Source organism: Pteronotus mesoamericanus, unplaced genomic scaffold, assembly GCF_021234165.1.
Source record: "Pteronotus mesoamericanus isolate MK-2021 breed Mesoamerican mustached bat unplaced genomic scaffold, CSHL_Meso_final contig_82, whole genome shotgun sequence".
Classification (NCBI taxonomy): Eukaryota; Metazoa; Chordata; class Mammalia; order Chiroptera; family Mormoopidae; genus Pteronotus; species Pteronotus mesoamericanus.
The window spans coordinates 16,194,244-16,216,622 of record NW_026555265.1 but is presented as its reverse complement, the minus strand read 5'-3'; the positions used below and the strand labels follow the sequence as shown (position 1 = coordinate 16,216,622).

Genomic DNA, 22,379 nt, shown 5'->3' with positions numbered 1-22,379 from the left:
TTTTAAAGTTCTCATTACAGTTAGTGCATTAGTCAAAATGGCTCAGAAAATCCAGTGTTTCATCCCAATCTTTCTACCCCTGCCTTCCTCGATCCAGCCCCCCACCCCCACAGTCAACCCCCACACTGTTGTCCATGACCATGGGTCATTCATACACGTTTTTTGACTACCCCCATCTCCTTTCCACCATTCTCTGCCTCCTCTCCCCTTTCCTCTGGCAGCTGTCGGTCTGTTCCATGTTTCCATGTCCCTGGTTCTGTTTCGCTCATTAGTTTATTTCTTTCACTAGATTTCTCTTATAAGTGAGATCACATGGTATTTATCTTTCACCGAATGGCTTATTTCACTTAGCATCATAGTCTCCAGCTCCAGAAGTTCTGAATTTATAGCCTTGCTTTTCTACTTTGGGATAAATTATTTAATCTTTCTGAGCATCAGCTCCTCTTCTACAACTCAGTGCTATTGAAAAGATACTTAGAGGAGGAAGGCAAAAAGGAAAAACGTGGGACAACTATAATAGAATAAGCAATAAAAAAATAAAGTAGGAATAAAAGATACTTAGAGGAGATATATTTTTGTTTTTGTTTTTTAAACTAAATCTCTAGTATGAATTTCCTTGATATTCAACTGTTTCCTACTAAATATAAAGCCAGAAAATTGCACTTAATGAAAACGATCATTTCTTTTCTTCTTTTAACAAAGGAATGATCTCATTAATTTTTTAACAAAAGAAGGTCTTCGCTTTAATTTAATAAAGGTCTTCATTTTTATTCCATTAAAAAAGTCTGATAAATCAATACATTTGTAATAGAGTTTAAATTTTCATTTTAGAATAGAGGTTTTGGAAATTTTAAAACATATATGTAATTTCATGTGATTCTTTTCCCATTAGAGTCAAAACACTTTAAAACAATTTCTTATCAACTGTCTGTGGATATTCCAAAAGAAGAGATAATTGAAGATAGACTATTTGATTTTCAACTAGACAAAAGAAACGTATCCATTGCCTGTTGTGATTCTAGTACAGCATGTGGAAAGGTAAGTAGCTTGTAATTTTTTTTACTTGCTACTCTTTAAAAATTATTTTACCTAAAGTTATAAAAGTTGTCATGATAAATATGGCAGCTTATGTACATGACACATTGAAATATTTGTCAAAAAGAATTGGTATAGACTTAGTCTTTTGACTTCTACCAGACTTTACAAAAATATTTTACATATGTTTCATAGGAGACTAGTTCAGTTAAAAACTTTTTACTTTAACATGTGATAATTATACATTAAGGAACATTTGGAACCCTTTGAAAACTAAACAGAAAGGAAAAAATATCACCAAAAATCATTATTAACATTTCAATACTTTCTAGACCTGCACTAGCCAATACAGTACTATTACATATGGCTGAATTTAAAGTAATTAAAATTAAATAAAGTTTAAAATGTAATTTTCATTTAAATGTTGCACTAGCCACATGTCAAATGTTAAATAACTGTGTGTAACAAATGGCTACTATATTACAAGACAGATATAGAACATTTTTATGGTCATCAAAATTTATATTAGATAATACCATCCTAGACTTTTATATGCCTAGGTTTTTGTTAACGTACTTGTAATTATTATTATGTATATAATTTTTACCTCTTTTTAAACTCAGTTATAAAAAATATTTTCCATGATATTGTGAAGCTTATATTAACATTAACATCTATATGCTTTTCCATATAGTTTATCTAACCCTTCCCCTAATGTTGGACATACATGTTATTAATATTTTTTTACATTACTAAATAATATTGCTTTGAATATCTTTGTGTATAAATTTATTTTTATATAGTATAGATCCTCCGAATAGATTCCTAGAAATTAAATTACTGAGACCGGGCTTGTTTCTCTTGGGTGACAAGAATTTAAGGGGTGGCAGTGTTACTGAGGTAACTGACAAAATCAAATCCAAATAATGTCTGGAGGAAGATTAGTCATCCAGCCCTCGAAATTACTCCTCCCAATTATCCTTCAAATTTAATTACCAGCACATATGTAAAGAATCAAGAACACAAGGATACTCAATACCACAATAAAAAAATCCAGAGAAATAATGTCCAAAAAGAAAAGACCTCCAAAGACTTTGGAAACCTAAGTAATCTAACTTTTTATTTATTAATTAATTAATTAATTAAGTTATTTATTTATTTTTAATTTACAGTTGACATATTATATTAGTTTCAGTTGTATGGACATTGCATAACTTACTAAGACATTGATTAGACATTGCATGACTTATTAAGTGATCATCCCAACAAATCTTGTACTCATCTAACACCATACACAGTTATTAGAATATTATTGACTATGTTTCCTATGCTGTATTTTACATGCCCACGACTATTCTGTTACAACCAATTTGTACTTCTTAATCCCTTCACCTTTTTCATCCTTCACCCTAACCTCTGCTCCCATCTGGCAACTCAAAATGTTCTCTGTGCCTATGAGTCTTTCTATTCTGCATGTTCATTTATTTAGTTATTTAGATTCAATTCTTGATAGATATGTATTTATTGCCATTTTATTGTTCATATATTTGATTTTTTAAATTCTTTTTCTTAAAGAAGACCCTTTATTATTTCATATAATACTGGTTTGATGGTGATGAACTCTTTTAGATTTTTCTTGCCTGGAAAGCTCTTTATCTTTCCTTTGATTCTAAATAATAGCTTTTCTGGGTAATCTTGGTTGTAGGTCCTTGCTTTTCATCACTTTGAATATTTCTTCCCAATCCCTTCTGGCCTGCAAAGTTTCCGGTGGGAAATCAGCCAGCAATCTTACGGGACCTCCCTTGTAGGTAATTAAACTGGTTTTTCTCTTGTTGCTTTTAAGATTCTCTTTTCATCTTTAACCTTTGGCATTTTAATTATGATGATGTGTTAATGTGGGCCTCTTTGTGTTCACATTGTTTTGGACTCTGCATTTCCTGAACTTGTTCATTTCCTTCCCCAAGTTAAGGAAGTTTCCTGTCATTACTTTTTCAAAGAGGTTTTCAATTTCTTGTTCTCTCTCTTCTCTGCCTAGCCACCCCCGTGATGCAAATGTTAGTATGCTTAAAGTTGCCCCAAAGGCTCCTTACCCTATTCTTATTTCTTTTTTTTTTGGAGTCTTTTTTCTTCTTGTTGTTCTGATTGGGTGTGTTTTGCTTCCTTATATTCCAAAATGCTGGTTTGATTCTCGGCTTCATCTACTCCACTGTTGATTTCATATAAATTATTCTTCATTTCAGTTAATATATCCTTCATCTCTGACTGGTTCTTTTTATGCTGTTGAAGTTCTCATTTTTATCAAGTTTTTTGAACTCTGCATCTAGTAGATTGCTTGTCTCCGTTCTGTTTAGTTCTTTTTCTGGAGTTTTGCTCTGCTCTTTCATTAGGGCCATATTTCTCTGTCTCCTCATTGTGGCATCCTTCCTATGTTTGTTTCCATGTATTAGGTAGAGCTACCAACTGTTGGGAACCATCCCGCGTGGTTTCAGGGACTGTAGCCTCGCCAACAGGCAAGAGGACCCTGAGGCTGGAACTGAGCAAGGAGGCCTTGGGAAAATAGGCCACTGAGGAGACAAGACCTGCCCACCTGCAGGGGTGTGGCTCCTGCCTCCCTCACAGCACCCTGCTTGGCCCCAGAGGATGGCTGGTTAGTCAATGACGGGTAAAACCCCTCAGTGGCAGGGGCAACCTAAGACAGGTACAGTCGCATAGGGGCCATCAGGGAAGGACTTGGGGGACATGGAGAAGGAGAGAAAGACCCTCTCCCCTTGGCTTTGATATGGCCGGAGTCCTTGTTCTATCTGAAAGAAGTGTCCTTATCTCTTGGCAGTTCTGCCCCACCCTCCTGGCTCAGGCTTGAAACAATTCTAAAGGTAGGGTGCTGAACTGGATCGGACAGTTCCCAGGGACAGTTAGGTCTGGAAAAGGAATGCACTAGATCCTATGAAAGTTACTTTGCTAAGAATTCCCTGCAGTTAATGAGTGCTGATGTTTGAAGTTAAGCATAGAATGTGATCAGTTTCCCAGGTTTCAGGGCTGAATGGGCGCCACCCTGTCTACCAGTCCCTGACCTGAGGAAAATATCTTGTGCTCCTTCAATTGCTATCTATGATCTCTATTTGTTTTCTGTAAACATAGCTTTTGACATTGATTGATGAGCTTTGCATCCTTGCTGTGTACCCTTGCGCGTATGGTTCTCAATAAAAGCCATTGAGCATAGGGGCTCAGGGCCTTCTCCACTAGAGGCAAGTGCCACCCCCTTCCCCTGGCAGACTGAGAGAAAAGTGTCTGGGACGTCTCATTTTATTTCCCCATCTGTGACGACCTGGAGTGTACTCTGCGAAACAGAGTCTGACCTCCTCCTGGTAGCATGGCCTTGTGTAGTAGGTGTTCGGTAGGGGCCAGTAGCACAGCCTCCCTGATCACCCAAGCTGGGCACTTAAGGTGTGTCACACAGGTTTGAAAAGAAAAAAAAATAAACTTATAGACATGAAAACAACAGCAACTGAAATAAAAAGAAGAAACTTAAAAGATGAGAGTTAAACACTGGTTAGAGCTAATTAAAGAGAAAACTAATGACTTGGAAAAAAGGTTAAAAAATTATCAAAATCCACCATGGGGAAAAAAAAAGATAAGGAAAACAGAAGAGAGTATATGATTTGAAAATAAAATGAAGGATCTGAAATGTATTTATTCAAAATCCCAGAAGGAGAGGAGAAAGATAATCAGGCCGAGGTAGTATCTGAAGAGATAATGGATAATTTTCCAAAACTGATAAAAGAGACTGATCCACAAGATTAAGAAGTCCAATGCATCCCATGCAGGATGATAATTTTTTAACTTCTAGACACTTCACAGTGAAACTGCAGAGCACCAAAGAAAGAAAAATTTGAAAGCAGATGAAAAAAAGGTTCTATTTACATTTAAAGGAGGACAGTAAGATTATAAAATGATTTCCTAACAGCAACAATAGAAGCCAGAAGACAATGAAATGTCTTCAGTGTGCTGTAAGAAAATAAGTCAATCTACAAGTCTATACCTACAAGTCAGGAAAATGTGCCCCCAAAAGACACTGTTTGGCAAAAACAAAGAAAGTTTGTCTCTAGTGGTCCCTCACTAAAGGAAATTTTAAAGAATGTTCTTTGTGTAATTGGGTGGTCTGATATTCAAGAAAGATGAAGAACAAAGAAAGTGTTATATGATATATATGGATAAAACTGCAAATTGACTGATAAAACAAAAATAATAATGGATCATGGAATTTCAGAAAACACAATAGAGTAAAAATGAATGACAAAATAGTACCTGATTTTGGAAGAAAGCTAAATCCAGTTAGTGTTCTGAAGTCCCTCATTGGGAGCATGGCAAATACAAAGTTTAACTTCAGACTTTGATAAATTAACTTTGCTTGCTGAAATTTCTAGACTAGCCAGAAAAATAACAGAAGCAGAGAGCATAACTCCCTAGCTACTAGAGGTAGAGCAAAAAAAAGAATAATTTATGTTAAATGCTCCCAAAAGGCAAAAAAGGATAAGAGAGAAGAAAAACAGATAATAAGGGACAGATAGAAAGCATCAAGGAATGTTGGTAATTATATGTAAATAGACTAAATACTCCAGTTAATAGACAAAAACTGTCATTTTTTTATAAAAGAAAAATTTCAACCATTTACTGTTTATCAAAGATACATCTAAAATATAAGGATACAAAATGATTAAATATAAATAAATAAAAATAATATAACATGAAAATACTAAAGAGCATTACTAGAAATAAAGAGGATCACTTCATAATGATAAAAGTTGTAATCCACCAGGAAGATATTACATTACAAAATATTTTCCCATATTAACATAGCCTCAAAATGTGTAAAAGAATTTAAAGAAATAAAAGAAAAAATGTAAATCCATAATCATAATTGGACACTTAAACTTACCTCTCTCACAATTCAGAGGACTATTAGACCAAAAAGGAGCAATAATACAATAGAATATTTGCATAACCCATTTAACAAATTTGTTCATGGATTGGAAGATTAACTATTTTAAAAATGACATTCTCCTAAATTTCAAATTCTACCAGGATTCTAACAGGATTGGATATTCATGTATGTTTAGAAAAAGGAGGTATTGACAAGATGATTCTAAAATTTACATGGAAATATAAATGATCTAGAATAGGCAAGGCAGTCTTGAGCAGGAGAAGGCTGGGAGGGAAGGACATGCTCTACCATATATTAAGATCTATTACAAAATATAGTAATTAACACAGTGTAATGTTTGGGAAGAATAAAAAAAGAATAAAGATCCCAGAAGCAGACTCATACATACATAAACATCTGATTTATGAGAGCAAGAACACTGTAAAATGATAGAAGGGAAAAATCTCAATACATGGTGCTGGGAGAGTCAAGTATCCATATGTTTTAGTGAAATTGGAACCACTATCCAATAACATATGTAAAAATCAATCCCAAGTGGATTAAAGACCTAAATGTGAAATACAAAACTACAAAGATCTCTTTTATATAGGAGAATAGCTTTATTACCTCAGGTTAGGTAAAGATTTACTAGCTGATGAAAAGAGCAGTATCCATGAAAGATTTGATAAATTAAAATTAAAGTTGTGAAAGATAAGCCATGAAAGGGTAAATATTTACCACACGTGTGACATACAAAGGGTTTATATCCTAAATGTAAAAAGACATGGAAAAAATTCCACTTAATAGAAAATGAGCTCAAAAATCTTTTATACTTCTCAAAGGAGAAAATTCAAATGATCTATAAACATATGTAAATGAGCTCAACCTCATTAGTAACCTGGCAAAGGAAAATTAAAATTGCAATTAGAAATCAGTACATACATATCATATTGGCAAAAAAAAGTCAAGTCTGATAGAACAGTGTTGGAAAGGCTATAGAGCAACAATCGCTATTATTTGCCTCTAGTGGGAATGTAAATTGGTACAACTTGGAAATCACTTTGGCATTATCTTGGGATTCAACAATTCCACCTCTGAGTATAATACCTGAGTGGAACTGGGTACAAGCACACACGCATAAGAATGTTCATAGTATCATTTTTTATAACACGCAAATCAAAGTATTGGACTACAGCTACACACCTGAACAGGTATGAATCTTATAAAAAATGTTGAGAGAAAAGTAAAATACTAAAAATACATAATGTATGATTCCATTTGTGTAAAATTTAAAATGTGAAAAATAAGACTATATTTTTAAGTATATTTTATTGATTATGTTATTACAGTTGTCCCAATTTTTTATCCCCTTTATCCCCTTGTGCTCTGTACCCCTCCACCCTCTAGCATCCGCACCCCCCCTTAGTTCATGTCCATGGGCTGTAGATATAAGTTCTTTGGCTTCTTTTTCCTATACTACTCTTAACCTTTCCCTGTCTATTTCATACCTACCAATTATGCTTTTTCTTCCCAGTACATTTCCCCCTGCCCCATTCTCCCCCTCCTGCTCTCTGCTAATAACTCTCCATATGATCTCCATTTTTGTGATTCTGTTCCTGTTCTAGTTGTTTGCTTAGTTTTTTGTTTGTTTAGGTTCAGATGTTGATAGTTATGAGTTTATTGCCACTTTAATGTTCATAGTTTTTGAACTTCTTTTTCTTAGATAAGTCCCTTTAATATTTCATATAATAATGGCTTGGTGATGATGAACTCCTTGAACTTGACCTTACCTGGGAAGCACTTTATCTGCCCTTCCATTCCAAAAAATAGCTTTCTGGATAGAATAATCTTGGCTGTAGGTCCTTGCCTTTCATAACTTCAAATATTTCTTTCCAGCCCCTTCTTGCCTGTAAGATTTCTTTTGAGAAATCAGCTGATAGTCTTATGGGAACTCCTTTGTGGGCAACTGTCTCCTTCTCTCTTGCTGCTTTTAAGATTCTCTCCTTATCTTTAATCTTGGGTAATGTAATTATGATGTGTCTTGATGTGCTCCTCCTTGGATCCAACTTCTTTGGGACTCTCTGAGCTTCCCGGACTTCCTGGAAGTCTATTTCCTTTGCCAGATTGAGGAAGTTTTCCTTCATTATCTGCTCAATAATGAAAGAAAACAAACAAATAAACTATATTGTTTAGAAATTATTAAAGTGAAGAAATTATTTTGCAGTCATACTAGTGCTTATGTCTAGAAAGGATACTGACTGGGACAGACACACTGAGGGCTTCTAGAGTATCGGCATGGTTCTCTTTCTTGACTTGGGTGGTGATAACACAGGTGTTTATTTTATAATTATTGATGAACAAAATAGCATGTTTTAGCACATATCTGAATGTACTTCATATTTCATAAATTTTAAAAGTTAAAAATGTATATCTTCTAAAATAAATGGCAACATTTTCATTAAAATTTAGGTTGTTTCACTGTTTAGTCCTAGGAACTCCTGTATCCATTTTATCACAATTCAAGATTACAAATAAATATAATAAAATTGAATTTTATTTTATTCTAAAATATTGTTGGGGACAAATTCATCTCCCTATGGAATATTACCTATAAAAGTGTTCAACTTGGACATAAAATAAGGAATAGCTCCCTGTATTTTTCTTCATCTTTTCATACTTCACTAGCATTTTGCTCAGATGAACTTCAAGATCAACCTTGAAGAGACACCAGATGCTGCAGTTACTGGGGTGCAACGTCATTTTACTGAAGTATAATTTACATAGAGAAAAATTTACCTTCTTAAGATGTACAGCTCTATGAATTTTGACAGTGTAACCACTGCTTCAATCAGGATATAGAATATAGGGGTCTGGCACAAATAACGTCCCCTTTTTTTACTACAAAATCTTTTATTACAAATCATAAGCATGTAATTCTGTAGCATAACAATATCACACTCAAGCATACCATATGGCATTTTAGGTGAAATGTTCAAATTGCTGTCCGTCTCTTGTAAGACATTTACATACCCTACGGACCACACTCAAACAAGCCTTACTTCTGCCCAACCCTGAATTTCCATTGTAGTAGGTCTGGGTTTTATCTTCTGTTTGTTTTGTTTTTTATATGCGTGTAACATAAAACAAAAACCTTTCAAGTAGATATGTAATGTCAGATATTTTGCCAGAAGCTTATATCAATCTATCTACAGGGGTTGGGGAAAATTTTTAATAATTTCTAAAGATTGTTCCCTGTTGCTGAAGCAAGGCAAAAAGTTTAAATTAAGAAATGATTTGTGTCACTGTCTAGCAAGCAAAGGATGTCTGTTGTTGTCATACTTAATGAATTCTATCTTAAACAATTAACAAGTAAGTGTCCTTTTATTCTGGTGATTTATAGATCGTGAGAAACGAGCTCTTGGAGAAGCACTATAAACATGGGAGCAAGTTTCTGACTTCATTTCCAGATGGGACAACACAAATATTGTATCCTTTCTAGCAACAAGTCACTTTTATTAGCATTATTTCTTCACAAAAAGATAAAGAAAAAATACATAGAAAAATATTTTCAAAATAGTTATTATTCCCAAATTCTACCACCCCGCAAAAAGAACTGTTAAGATCTTTTCATATATGTTTTCTTATTTTTTCCTATGGGCATATAATTTTTTAAAATCAGCTTTTAAACTATTCATATTTTTTCACTTGTCCCCTTTATGTATATTATGGAATATATAATGTTATGGGTATGTAATGTGCAATAAATACAGAAATATAATACCATTTTATAGCCACATGGTATTTCATACCATGAATTATAGAAACATACTATAATTCATTTAACCTGTCTCATGTGACTAAACAAAGGTTGTTACACAGTTTTTTGCTGTGCGTACACAGTGAAGTGAACAGCTGTGTGCACATTTCCTTATGTATTTATCACTTATTTCCTTGGATTAGGGATAGAAATTCTTGGTAAGAAGTTATGGACATTTTAAAGCTTTGATAGACTTGCCCCCAGGAAATGTGCAGCAGTTTACACATCCATGAGCAGCATGTAATTTTTTTAATACAAAAATTGAACATCCATTTTACAGAGCACTAAGTTATCAATCACATGAACTTCTGCCTGATAGCCAGGTCACTTGGTATTTTGACATAAAAGCTATTTAATATTTTGAGGAAAACAATAAAACAAACCAACCAAAAAAATCATGAAATGAGGAAGACTTTTTGGTGAATCAAGGGCCACACTTTGTAGGAGAAAGTCATTTTTAGTATAGATTCCTAAATGTTTAGTTAAACCTCAATAATAAACCAGAAGAATGACTTTCATGGCATAGGAAGTGTAATGAAGTTTTAGTTCTCTAGACCCTAGGAGAAAGAGTGTAGGTTTTGTTTTAATTGGACCCATAAATTTTAAATAACTCCTGCAACTTTTATTATTATTGATAGTTATCACTTCATGCCCTGACTTTAATTCTTAACTCTTGAAGACTGTGTGGCTCATTTTCAATATGATTCATTATCAATCCTGTGTTTACTTCATCTCTGGACTTCCAGTCAGCTTAGATAGGACTAAGTATTAGCAGTTAGTAAGTTATCCTCAGTATATTTGATTCTTTTTTATGGTATATAAATCAAATTGTTTTCTTAATTTCACTTTCAGAATATTGATTGCTAAAGTGTAATAATACAATTTATTTTTATATATTAATTTAGTAGCCAACAATCCTACTAATTTGTTAGTTCTATTATATTGTTTTACAGATTCCTTAGGACTTTCTGTGTATGAGAGTCTTCTGAAAATAGGGGCCATTTTACTTCGCCCATTTTCAATCTGGATGCCTTTCATTTCTTCTCTTTGATAAAATTGCTGTGACTAGACCCTCCAGTGCAATGTTGAATAGAAGTGGGGACAGTGGACATTTTTGTTTAGTTCCTGATCTTAAAAGGAAAACACTCAGTCTTTATTATGTTTTCTTTATCTTTTTAGAGATTTTATCTATTTACTTTTAGAGAGAGGGGAAGGGAGGGAGAAAGAGAGGGAGAGAAACATCAATATGTGGTTGCCTCTTGTGCACGCCCCCTGTTAGGGACCTGGTCCACATCCCAGGCGTGTACCCTGACTGGGAATCGAATCCCTCGACCCTTTGGTTCACAGGCTGGCACTCAATCCACTGAGTCACACTGGTTAGGGCTTTATTATGTTTTCTTATTTGCTCTTTATTCTGTCAATATAGTATATTTCATTAATTGATTTTCAAATGTTAAACCAACCTTGCATTCCTGGGATAAATTCCATTTTGTTATGGCATGTAATCCTTTTTACATGATGCTAGATTCCTTTTGCTAATGTTATGTTGAGGGGTTTTTTGTGCCTTATAAATATATTTTGATCCCCATAAAAAGCATAACATTTAAAAACTAAAAACAGTACCTCTCATTTTCAGAATGCTTTACATTTTCAAAGGGCTCTCTTACAAATTGAATTTGTTTCCAGAATAACCAAGAGCCATTAGAACAATGACCTTATCTGATCTCAGCTACCCATCTGGAAACCTAGCCATCATCCGAGTGCCCAACAAGAAAAATGGTTTCACTTGTATAGTCCAAGAAGACATGCCCACTAACCCTGCTATCCTGGCAGTGCTGGATTCTTCTGGCAGAAGTTCCTGCTATCATCCCAATGGAAATGTTTGGTAGGCTTCTAGTTTCCTCCTGTTCCCATTGTGTTTTTCAAGTTTGTGAAATTTTATTTTTCCTTTTATTTTTTCCAACTTTACTGAGATATAATTGACATACAAGGTTGTGTAATTTAAAGGTGTACAACAATGTTGATTTGATACACTTAAAAATAGCGCAATGCTTACCACCACAGTTAATGCCTGCATCATGCCACCTAATTACCATTTTTTGTACTGAGAACATTTAATATACACTCCGTTAGCAACTTTTTTGTATTTGACATAGTATTATTAAGTATAATTACTATGCCATACATTAGATCCCCAGAACTTATTCATCTTATAATGAAGTTTTACTTTTCCCTTTAAATGATAAAATGGCTTTAAGAAAATGTAATTAAGTTAGTGGTCCTTAGACAGTAATTTGCAACTCAGAGAAATAGTTGGTTTATGCCTTTCCATGTGCTTCTCAGGGGAAAAATCCTAAGTAAATTTATAAAACAAAGCTCATCATATTCTTCCTATAAACAAAGAAAATATGGAGTATACAATTTCAATATTATAAAAAGTTTATATAAATTATATGGTCATTCTAGGAATTTGGAATATGAATTCAAACAGTCTCTCTAGAGTCTTTGTCCTAATAATGTTATACTATCTCATATAAGGAAATAATTTACAGTGTACAGGTGCTACACTGGGTTGTTATTGTTTGAGATATATATCTAACTAGTAAGCTTCCTATAGTGACAGCCAAAAACAATAACATACAAAATCTCTAGAGAAATTCGGATTTTGATCCCATTTTTATCTACAGTCTTACCACCTGAGGTTGTCCATCATTTATATCCTATTGGCTAGCATAGACTACTACTCCCCTTGGTTAGCAAATGCTAGGGCGAATTTCAGAGTTGAATTACAGTGTTTCTGTTTGTGATTGTTAATCTCCTTTCTGCCCAGGGTATATATCAATATCTTGGGAGGCCAATATTCAGATCCAGCTGGCAACAGAGTAAGGGTTTGGAATTGGTCAAGTTGTGTTGCTTCCTCACCCTTTGTTTCATTTAAACCTGTCTTTCTGGCTTTGAACCATTATGTTGGAGTTCGCATCTTGGAACAAGACAAGATTTCAATCACTTTCCTAGCAATGGGCCAACAGGCAAGAATCAGTGTTGGAGCCAAAGTGAAGGTAGGTATATATTTTTAAAAACAGGAAAAACATTTAGAATAATAAAAAATAACTTTTGTTAGTGGTCTTACTGATAAATTATACTTGTGTGTCATCTACCATCCACTAAGAATTTTGAAATTCAATTAAAAAAAAACACACAATGAAAGTTTCATATGGAGTTGGGGGAGTCTTATAAATTGTTTCTTCATCCTCAAAAATTCCTTCTCGGTCAGACTTCGATCCAAGCAATATTTATTGAGTGTTTACTCTGTGACTGCACAGTGCTGCTTTGAGGGTTTGGTTCTAGGCTTTCGTATTGTGTTTGCTTTTCTCTGTACTATAGCAGAAAGCCCTGAACGAAGTCAGCAGACCTGGGCTCTAACCATGTTTGAGACCAAGCATAAGCTCCATTTTCTTGGAGACAGTTCCAGCCTGCCTAGCCCTTGGCCCAATGAGGGTTAGTCATGTCCTTCTCTGGGCTGTGCACGTACTCACCTCTGTCCCTGTGCTTGTTGACTCATGCTTCTGTAATTGCCCTCATAGCTACCTTTCCCACTGGATGGTGAGCTCCTGAATTGCAGAATCTCCCTCTTAACTGATCTTCCTCTAGCCCGCCCAGGGCATGGCCCAGGGCACACTCTCAGTAGCTGACAATTCTGTGCATTGGTTAAGAATATGACTTCAGGTTACAGAAGATGTGGTTTCAAACCTCAACTCTGCCATTTAGCTAAGTGGGTGAACTTGAACTTCCGTTCCCCAAGGTTAGGACATGCAGACCAAGTAAAAATCCCCAAGACTGGAAATCTACCTTCATAAGTGATGGGCAGGGAAAGGCTGAAGAAAGAGGCAGGCCACTCCAGTCTGGCAATTAACAGCATTTATTAAGGGAAACTTACATACAAGGTACGTCTTGGGCAGATGACGTGGATGTCCTCCACGCTGCTTGACAGGCACCAAAGAATTATACAGAACAAGGTAAAGGAAAATGCCCAGCTCAAGACAAGGACTGTTGCAGGAAGTGGCATACCATGGGGGACAGGGAGAGGTACTGTTTATATCAAAAGGACAGTGTCAATGACGGTCAGACAGCCTCTGAGGAAGGTACAGGGAGCAGTCTCTGTTCTGGCCTCAGTCTAGCTCATGGGCCTGGCAGCAGTCACACCATGGGGCAGTCTGTCCTCCACACCTCATCTATAAAGTGGAGATAATGATTCCTACTTTATCAACTGTTGGAAAGATTCAATGAGAATGCAAACTGCTATGCATGGTGCTTGGCATCAGCTAAGTACTAAGTCAATGAGAGCTAAATACGCATGCAGAGTTTACAATTATACCTCAGTAAAGCTGAAATGTATACCTAGATGTAGAAAAAGATATAAACAGAGATATGTGTGTATCTGTATACATATGTAGCATATATAGAGTGTGACTTTGAGCAAGCCTCTTAAGCTCCAAAACTTCAAAGGTGACTTCAAACTCTAAAAAGTCTATGTTTTTAAGTAAGTGGAAGTATGACCTGAATATGCAGCACAAGCAGGAATATCTCATAGACACAAACAAAAGGGAAACTTCAGATTCAACCAACATAGAGTGAGGATCTACAATGTGCTATGAATTATTCTAGCTACTTTCAGTAAGTCTGGCTACTGCAATCAGCCACTTGGATTCCAGCCATAGAAATTTACAATACTGCCTTCTTTTAGTATATTATGTTCATGGTAAGTGCGTTCTTACCAAAAATGTATAAAATGTGTGTCTTTCTCTCTCCCTCATTAAAAGTGAATTTTAATCAGAAAAAGAGTCAGAAAATTATTTGGTATAATTTTTATGGAATGCATATTTGATACCCCCTCCCATGTAGTATTTTTGGCACACAGTTGCACATGTCTAATTGTTCTATCCACACTTCTCTCTATTCCTTTTCTTTTTATAGTGTTGGTTTGTTTCTAAGAAATGTATGAAAGTCTCCCAATATTGGTGTGAAATTTGCCTATTTTTCCTACTACTTCTACCAGATTTTTCTTTATATATCTTGAAACTCTATGATTAGGAAATGAAAGATGTTGACTGTCTTCTTGGTGAGCTGCATCCTCACCCCTGGGCCAGCTTCCACCTCATTTACTTGCTTTTCAGCTATGACCATTATGTGATCCCAGTATCAGTGAGGGGATTTGGTGGGGGGCTTGAAAAAATTTTTAATATTATCACTGTGTATTATTCCCAGTTTCCCCTTTAATGGTCTTTGGCTTAAATGCAAGTCCATCTGATGTTAAATTTCTATGCCTGCTTTCTTTTAGCTAGCATTTGCTTGGTACATGTTTTCACCCTTAGATTTCCAACCTTTTAATCTAGTTGTGAGTTGGGTGTGTCTCTTGTAAAAAAGCATATAGGTGGGTTTTGTTGCTTTCCTCAGCCTAATAGAATCAGTCTTTTAATACATTCTATTTTAATGGTCACTCTAAAATTGGTAACTATATATTTTATATATATAGAATAAACTTCTGGGTCCTCCATTTATTTCTTTTCCTTGATAATAATAATCCTCTCAAATCCTTCAGAAAATATTAACAATATATGTTTTAAAGTCTTCCCCTGGCTACTAATTCTGTTTTCTTGAATATAAGCATCTCTGATAGGTAAATCTGGTGTCTCTCTGTCATGGCCTCAGTGTTTGGTGATTATTGGTTGTGTGTTCATTTTTGTCACTGAGAATCCCTATTTTCCCTCATGTTCTGCTACTGAAGTTTGCTTCTGATGACTGTGGAGAAGTTGTACATGCTGCTGAGGGGTCGAAGGCTAGCCCCAGTGCCAAGCTCAGAGGGACGACAAGGGCTACCTCCCAACCCGTTATTCTAATATTTACCTCAGGGCCCCTCCTGCTTCTCATTTCTGTTGACTTTGAGCTCAGAACATGTGTGTTTTTGGTGAGTGCTTTCATTTGGTCATTTATCACTCTGGCTATGGCCCCATCTGCTTTTTGATTTTTAGGAATTCCTGAAGATTATTTCTTCTGATGAAAATTTTTCCTATTTTCTAGAACCATTATTGATCTCCAGAAAAGTTTTCTGTCATATTATGAGATTTGGAATTGAAAGGAAGTTAAAAAATGCTGATCCACTCTTGTTACTCATCCATCTCATACTTCTTTCTCCTTCCCTCCCTTCCTTCTTTTCTTACTGTGATGGGAGGGATGAAAATGCAGAAAGATATTGTGAGTTCTTGTGTCTTTTGCAGGTGAGTGGTCACACAGCTTACAGAGGGCAGTAAGTCAGCTTATACTTAACCTGCCCCACTAAACACCCCCTAGGCTGAACCTGAAGCTGCAGACTGGAAACTTCTCAGGCAAGCCCGTGCTAGCAGGTCCATTCACCTTCCTGCAGCTGCAAGCAGACACCAGCCCGTACCAAAGGCTGTGAGGAAGTGGGGAGAGCAGAGGCTGAGGAAGGGGTCATGGAATGGTTAATGTGGAACGGCCTCCTGGAGGTAGGGGAACGTTTTAGGAGAAGGAAAGGATTTCTAATCATTCCAGTCCTTCCTGAAAACCCAGCTCAGGTGCTACCTTCTCTGAGGAAGTTTGCCCCTTCATTGCCCTCTCAGCCTCCAAGCCAGGGCTCACAACTACTGGCCCCTGCTTGGCATTCCCCCTGGAAGGAACTGCGTTTGCAGCATCTCTGTGTTCCCCTCAGTATATGCTGGTTAAATTACTTGAATAAATTGTAAGCATTTGAAAGTATCCAAATCGTTTGCTCTGACCTCCTCTGGTCTCTCAAGTCTCCACAGGATTTCAGCTTGTTCCCATTCAGGTTAGAGTAACACCACTGCCCCTGTTTATAATCAGACTCAACAGGGAATCCAGCCCCAAACTAGTTCCACTGCTGGCCTCTGCCCACAGGGACCACTCCCACTATCAGATCCTCAGCTTCCCTTTTCTTTCTCTTTGCCGAAAAGCTAATGAACCCTGAGGAGATTCCAGTTTTCCACTACGTGAATGGGGATGACCTTCTTCTGCTGGCCAGTTTAATAAAGATTCGACGCCTATTTCATAAACTTCAAGGATGTGTGAATTTCCCTTCCGGCCAGGTTTGGGAAAAATTTAAGCAACCGTCCTATCTTTCTTCACTTTCTGTAAAACTAATGGCCCTTTGTCACAATTCTGGTGTAAAGCAAGATACAGTAACAGCAATAGCAGCTATAATAAATGAAAAAATTTAACTAAGAATGATGGTGCTTTTGTTTGTTTCATTGTCTTTAGGAAGGGGTGTAGGAGGTTTCAAGAAAAGAATATAAAATGACTAGAAAAGACCAAGAAATATGCTTTATTATAAATTTAGAACATATCCTGAGTCATCACCAGTTTACTTTCTTGGTTGGGGAAGAAACAACCCACTTTCAGGACACCAGAGAAAAATCAAATCAGCAAACATGTCCATATCAGTGAGAGTTCTAGCAGGAAAACAGAAAGCAAGGAGAGATTCGATACTTCCAAAACCATCCTAAAGGCTGAGGAAGCGAAGAGCAAGGAAAACCCTGCTGGCTTTCAGCAAACCTGGAAGTGAGAGGGTCTCAGGAAGCCAGGAAGCCAGCAGCACCCATGTGAGAGAGTGGCAGGGGCTCCTCTGGCAGAGCAGCCCCCTCCCCTTAGAGTGCGGGAGGAACTGCCGTCTGCCCGAACAGCCACACCTCCTGCCTGGGATGAATGGCAGCAGCTGCTTCTCCAGCACCTGGCCGACCTCAGGCAGGTGCCTCTTGCTGGGAATTATAACTGGAGCTCCTGGCAAAGGATTCTGGAACATTATGCATCTTCCCTTCCAAGGGGAGAGAGAAGGGATGGGCCGAATCTGCAAGGACAGCCCAGCACAGTTTCTTCTGCTCAGTGATAAAGTTGCTTCAGAGCAGAAAGCACAGGTGAGAGCTGGAGATGGCCTTGGAGCACCCTGCCTCTTCTCAGCTTCTCGACTTCTCGGTTCCCTGTTCTTCTTCTTTTTTAAAATTTTATATTAGTTTTATTGGAATGAAATGGCCACATATAGCCTAATGCTATCATTCACCTTTTACTTTTAAATATACTTTTAATTATTGTTGACATACAATATTAGTTTTTGAACTCATCTCAAATCTGAGTTCCCACCTATCCATCTGTGGAAAACTTGATTTTTCTGAAGTTGAGCTGCCACTGATTACAAATTTCTATTAAAAAATAAATATGGTTGATACTTTCTACATATAAATTGAATGTATTAATAAGCCATGTTTTTATTCCAGATTCACCCCATTCATTTGTTCATCTGTTTGATAAACATTTATTCAATGCCTATTTTGTGCCAAGCACTAGTGGTGCAAAGCTAAAAATCATACTTCTTTCTTTTCAAGGAAAAAGAGATGCAAAAAGAGATCATGACAAAACAATGTGGTAAGCGCAGTGACAGAAGCACAGGGAGCACAGAAAGAGAGCACCTATGCCCCCCTGGGCACCAGCGGTCACATGGGTGGAGGGAGGAGATCACAAAGGCAGGGAGTGAATCAGCTGACCAGTCTCAATATAATCAGAATGTGCTCCCAGAAGAAACTTTAGTGAATGGACTGGAGGCAGGAATCACAAGTGATTCAAATGATGCCCACAAAGTCACAAATGCCTAGATGATGAGTAAATAAGCATATGCTCAGCCCCTTGCAGTTTCCCACACCATCAGGTGAGCAAGAAAAGGCCAGAGATGACGCAGGCACATTTCACCCTTGACTAAGCACTTAAGCCAGAAGACCTCCAGAAAGATGGAGTAAGACGGAGGGCCACAGGTGTCAGTCCGGGCGTGGAAGGTAGAGGGGTGTGACTTGGCTTCAGTCCAAAGAGGAAAGTTCAACTGTGGATAGAGTCAGCGCATGAGATCTTGGGACAACTCAGAAGGAAACAGGAAACACTGGACAGAGTGGTATTTAGAATACTATGAAGATTCTCTACATTCACCCTAATCTCTACACCAGCGGTCAGCAAAAGGCTGAGACTGTGAAATGTGGAAGTGACAGAAAAGAGTAACAAGCTTGCCAAATAGGGAAGGTATGTAGGTGCACATTTATTCATTCAATAAAAATTTAACAAGTGCAGTCGTGCACATGGCCCTCACAGAGTTTATCTTCCAGCGAGAGAAACAAAAAAGTAAATAATTTCAGATTGTGATAAATGCAATAACAAAACCAAAGGAAGTAATGTGAATGAGCGCCATGAGGTAAGTAGGAAGGCTGTATTATGTGGTCAGGGAAGGCCTCTTGGAGGGGCCAATATGCAAATGTTGAGAAGAAATCTGTCATATGATGGGCTCGGAAAAGAGTGGGAAGGAGTTTGTGTGCATGTGCCAGTCTAGAAGGCCACTGCGAGTCGGGGAGTGTGCTGCCCGGTGAGGCTGGTTCGGGAGAAAGCCAGCTGGGCCCGAGCTGTGTGCCAGGGTAAGGAGTTTGGATTTTATTCCACAAACACTGTCCTTTTCTTTAAGGGGTGCCAATTACAGAAGCCTGTAGAGCTGATCTAACGACTCATCAGCTTGTACTTTTAGTTTTTAATGAAAGCTGGGATCAAGGATAGAAAGCAATGGGAATGCTCAAATAACATTTGGAGAAAATATAAATTGGTGCCATCACTTTGGAGAGCAATTCGCATTATCTAGTGAAGCTGAGCTTGCGCATGCCCCAGCACATGGAAGTTCCAACCCTACAAAAGATAAACCCTAGAGAAACCCACATTTACACAAAGGAACAAAAATGTTGTTTATTGCAGCATTGTTTGTAACAGCAAAAACAACAGCCAAACACCCATCCACAGAAGGCTAGGTAAATTGTGGCATCCCTCCCAAATTCATATGTTCACATCTCATCCCCATGTGATGGTATTTGGAGGGAGGCCTTTGGGAAATAACTGGGTCATGAAACTGGAGCCGTTAACAGGATTAGTGCCCTTGTAAGAAGAGGCTCACTCTCCACTCCATGTGCAGATACAAGAAGCCAGCCGCCTCAGAAGACTGACCCTAGAAGAGGGTTCTCACCAGAACCCAATTGTGCTGGCACCTCGATCTCAGACTCCTACCCTCCAGAACAATGAGAAATAAATTTATGTCGTTCATAAGCTTCCCAGGTTGTGGTACTTTTTAAAAACAGCCTGAACTCAGACATGGTGCATACACAGAGTGGAATTCCACACAGCAATGAAAAGAAATGAACTTGAACTACCTGAGTCACTATGAACAACCCTCAAAAATATTTTTCACTTTGAATGTAAAAATCAAGAGGGCAGAGAAACACGTTCAGTTTTTTTTTCTATTTATATAATCAGCTTTAACATGCAAAACAACCTGGTGTATCACTTAGTCAGACGTACCTATAAAGAAAGCATGAGAATGATAGATATCAAACCTGGGCTGGTGCTTCCCATTGGAGGGGCATGTGATGGGGAGAGGTATACAGGGCGTCTTGACTAGTTCTTAAGCAAGGCGGTAAAAGTTCATGAGCCCTTGTTATTCTTTGCTTAGTTTTAATATCTGAGGTTGTTCCTTTTTTCAAGACTAGCCTGAAGCAGACAAGCAAACATAAAAAGGACATTTGAAGCATTTATTGGGGAGAAGCAACAATTTTGTGAGTCAGCAAAGGCTTTAATTGAGTCCTTGAAGGTAGAGTAGGGAAATCAGGCCACAAAGGTTGGAGCTTATGGATTTATTTTCTCCTGATCCAAAATGTTCCTTTAGTACAAACTATTCTTATTTTCTAACTCCACCCTTACATAATGCTCCAGAGATCAAGCCCAGACTCAGAGTTAAACATGAACAACTTTGACATTTTAACCCAAGTTCTTTCAATGGAATGCACACAGATAGTATTTCCTGTGTCCACACTACCTGACTTCTTTCCCCAATGCCAAAATCAGGTGGGGACAATACACACTTCCACACACTTCAAGTTTTGACACAATCCATTCACTGTAGCATTCACCAGGTGGAAAAACACAACATAATTCCCAATTCCACAAAATCAAGATTTATTTTTTTAAAGACTTTATTTATATTTTTAGAGAGAAGGGAAGGGAGGGAGAAAGAGGAGAGAAACATCAATGTGCGGTTGCCTCTCGAGCGCCCCCTCACTGGAGACCTGGCCTGCGACCCAGGCATGTGCCCTGACTGGGAATCAAACCAGTGACCCTTTGGTTCTCAGGCCAGCGCTCAACCCACTGAGCCACACCAGCCAGGGTTCAAACGATTCTTATGAACTCTTCTGGCACCAAAAAATGTTATGACAGCTTCTCATTAATCCTCCTTCATAGTGATGTATTGCTTAGTTTAAGTCATACATAATCCTACAAACTCCCAACAACTCTAAAACGGAAACATGGTGAGTTCTTAGGTTTCGCAGCTAAACACGGAGTTGAATTAAACAGTGACTCAGGTCTTCGAACCCCACCTCCAGTGTTCTTCCTCTGTTCTTCACTGTGCACTCTTTACCAGGGCCAGCATGCTGAGGCAGAAGCTATCAGCAGCTCTTCACCGACTAGCCTGTGCTCTTGAAAGTTACTTCCAAGTAACTCCCAAGTTTTAGTGCATTTCAATTCCCTGTCAACTGAAAAAGATAAAATCAAATTCCTGTGGTTGTAGTGAATATTAGAGAGAAAACTTGTGCTCTGCCCGGCCTGTTGTAAGCTAGGCCCAGTGATGGGAACCACTGTGGCTCTTACAGAGGCTGGTAACGCGTGGGTAGAGCCCAGCCTCTCATTCACACAGTCCTAACCAACCCAGGGAATGGAATCACCTGTCCTCTGAGGGTAGAAATAAATCATAAAGCTAGGTTAGTAAATAACTAATCAACAGGAACTGAAAGCTGTTATCTAAATTAAATGGTTTAATTATTACTATAAAATAAGCTATATATTAGTAAGTATTAAAAACTGTAAAAGGTGACTTTGTTCCATACCAACATTTTGTTTTTCCTTTACCAACAGAGAATAGATTTTAAAGAATGCTAAACAAAACACATCCACACAGGTAAGCTTTTGCAGCCTTTATTGTTTATCGATCCTAAAACATATGAAGCAGTACATATGGATCAATTTCTGCTTCATTAAACTACAAAGATAAGATTTAAAATAAATTACTTTGTAATAAATAAATAGTCCTTGGCCCTCCAGAAGGAAACAAAGCAATCTGCCTAGACCAATGATCTTTAAATTTTTGCTTTCTCATGCCCTTAAAAATGAAAAAAAAATTTAATGTATGTTCTCCCTTGCATATTTTTCAGTTGACATCTAGAATGATTCGTCATAAGTATAAGCAGTTGTGAAGAATGTAATTTCCAATGTATTGTAAATCTTGACATTTTGAAATAAAACAGTTTTATAGAATGAATCCAGTGGAATCTAAACACCCACCATTATCCACTGAAAAAATATATGAACTAGCTTTTAATGACATTCTATTTCTTTCTTTTTGAACTTACACTTTCACTCTACTTCCTCCAAAGATGTTTATTGGACTGTTACGTATTTTCATGCTTGCAGATCTATTACTGATTATCTGCTTGTATTTCCGGACCACTA

General features: G+C 37.2%; 1 protein-coding gene across 1 annotated transcript in view; it reads left to right on the top strand.

The window, feature by feature from the left end:
* Window positions 1–17,026, top strand: part of ERICH6 (glutamate rich 6) — a 32,662-nt gene extending 15,636 nt beyond the window's left edge. Inside the window, exons 10-14 of the mRNA XM_054585058.1 lie at window positions 893–1,038; window positions 9,357–9,442; window positions 11,503–11,658; window positions 12,604–12,832; window positions 16,763–17,026. Of these exons, the coding sequence (XP_054441033.1) occupies window positions 893–1,038; window positions 9,357–9,442; window positions 11,503–11,658; window positions 12,604–12,832; window positions 16,763–17,026 (881 nt within the window). The remainder of the gene's footprint in view (window positions 1–892; window positions 1,039–9,356; window positions 9,443–11,502; window positions 11,659–12,603; window positions 12,833–16,762) is intronic.
* The last annotated feature ends 5,353 nt before the right edge of the window (window positions 17,027–22,379 follow it).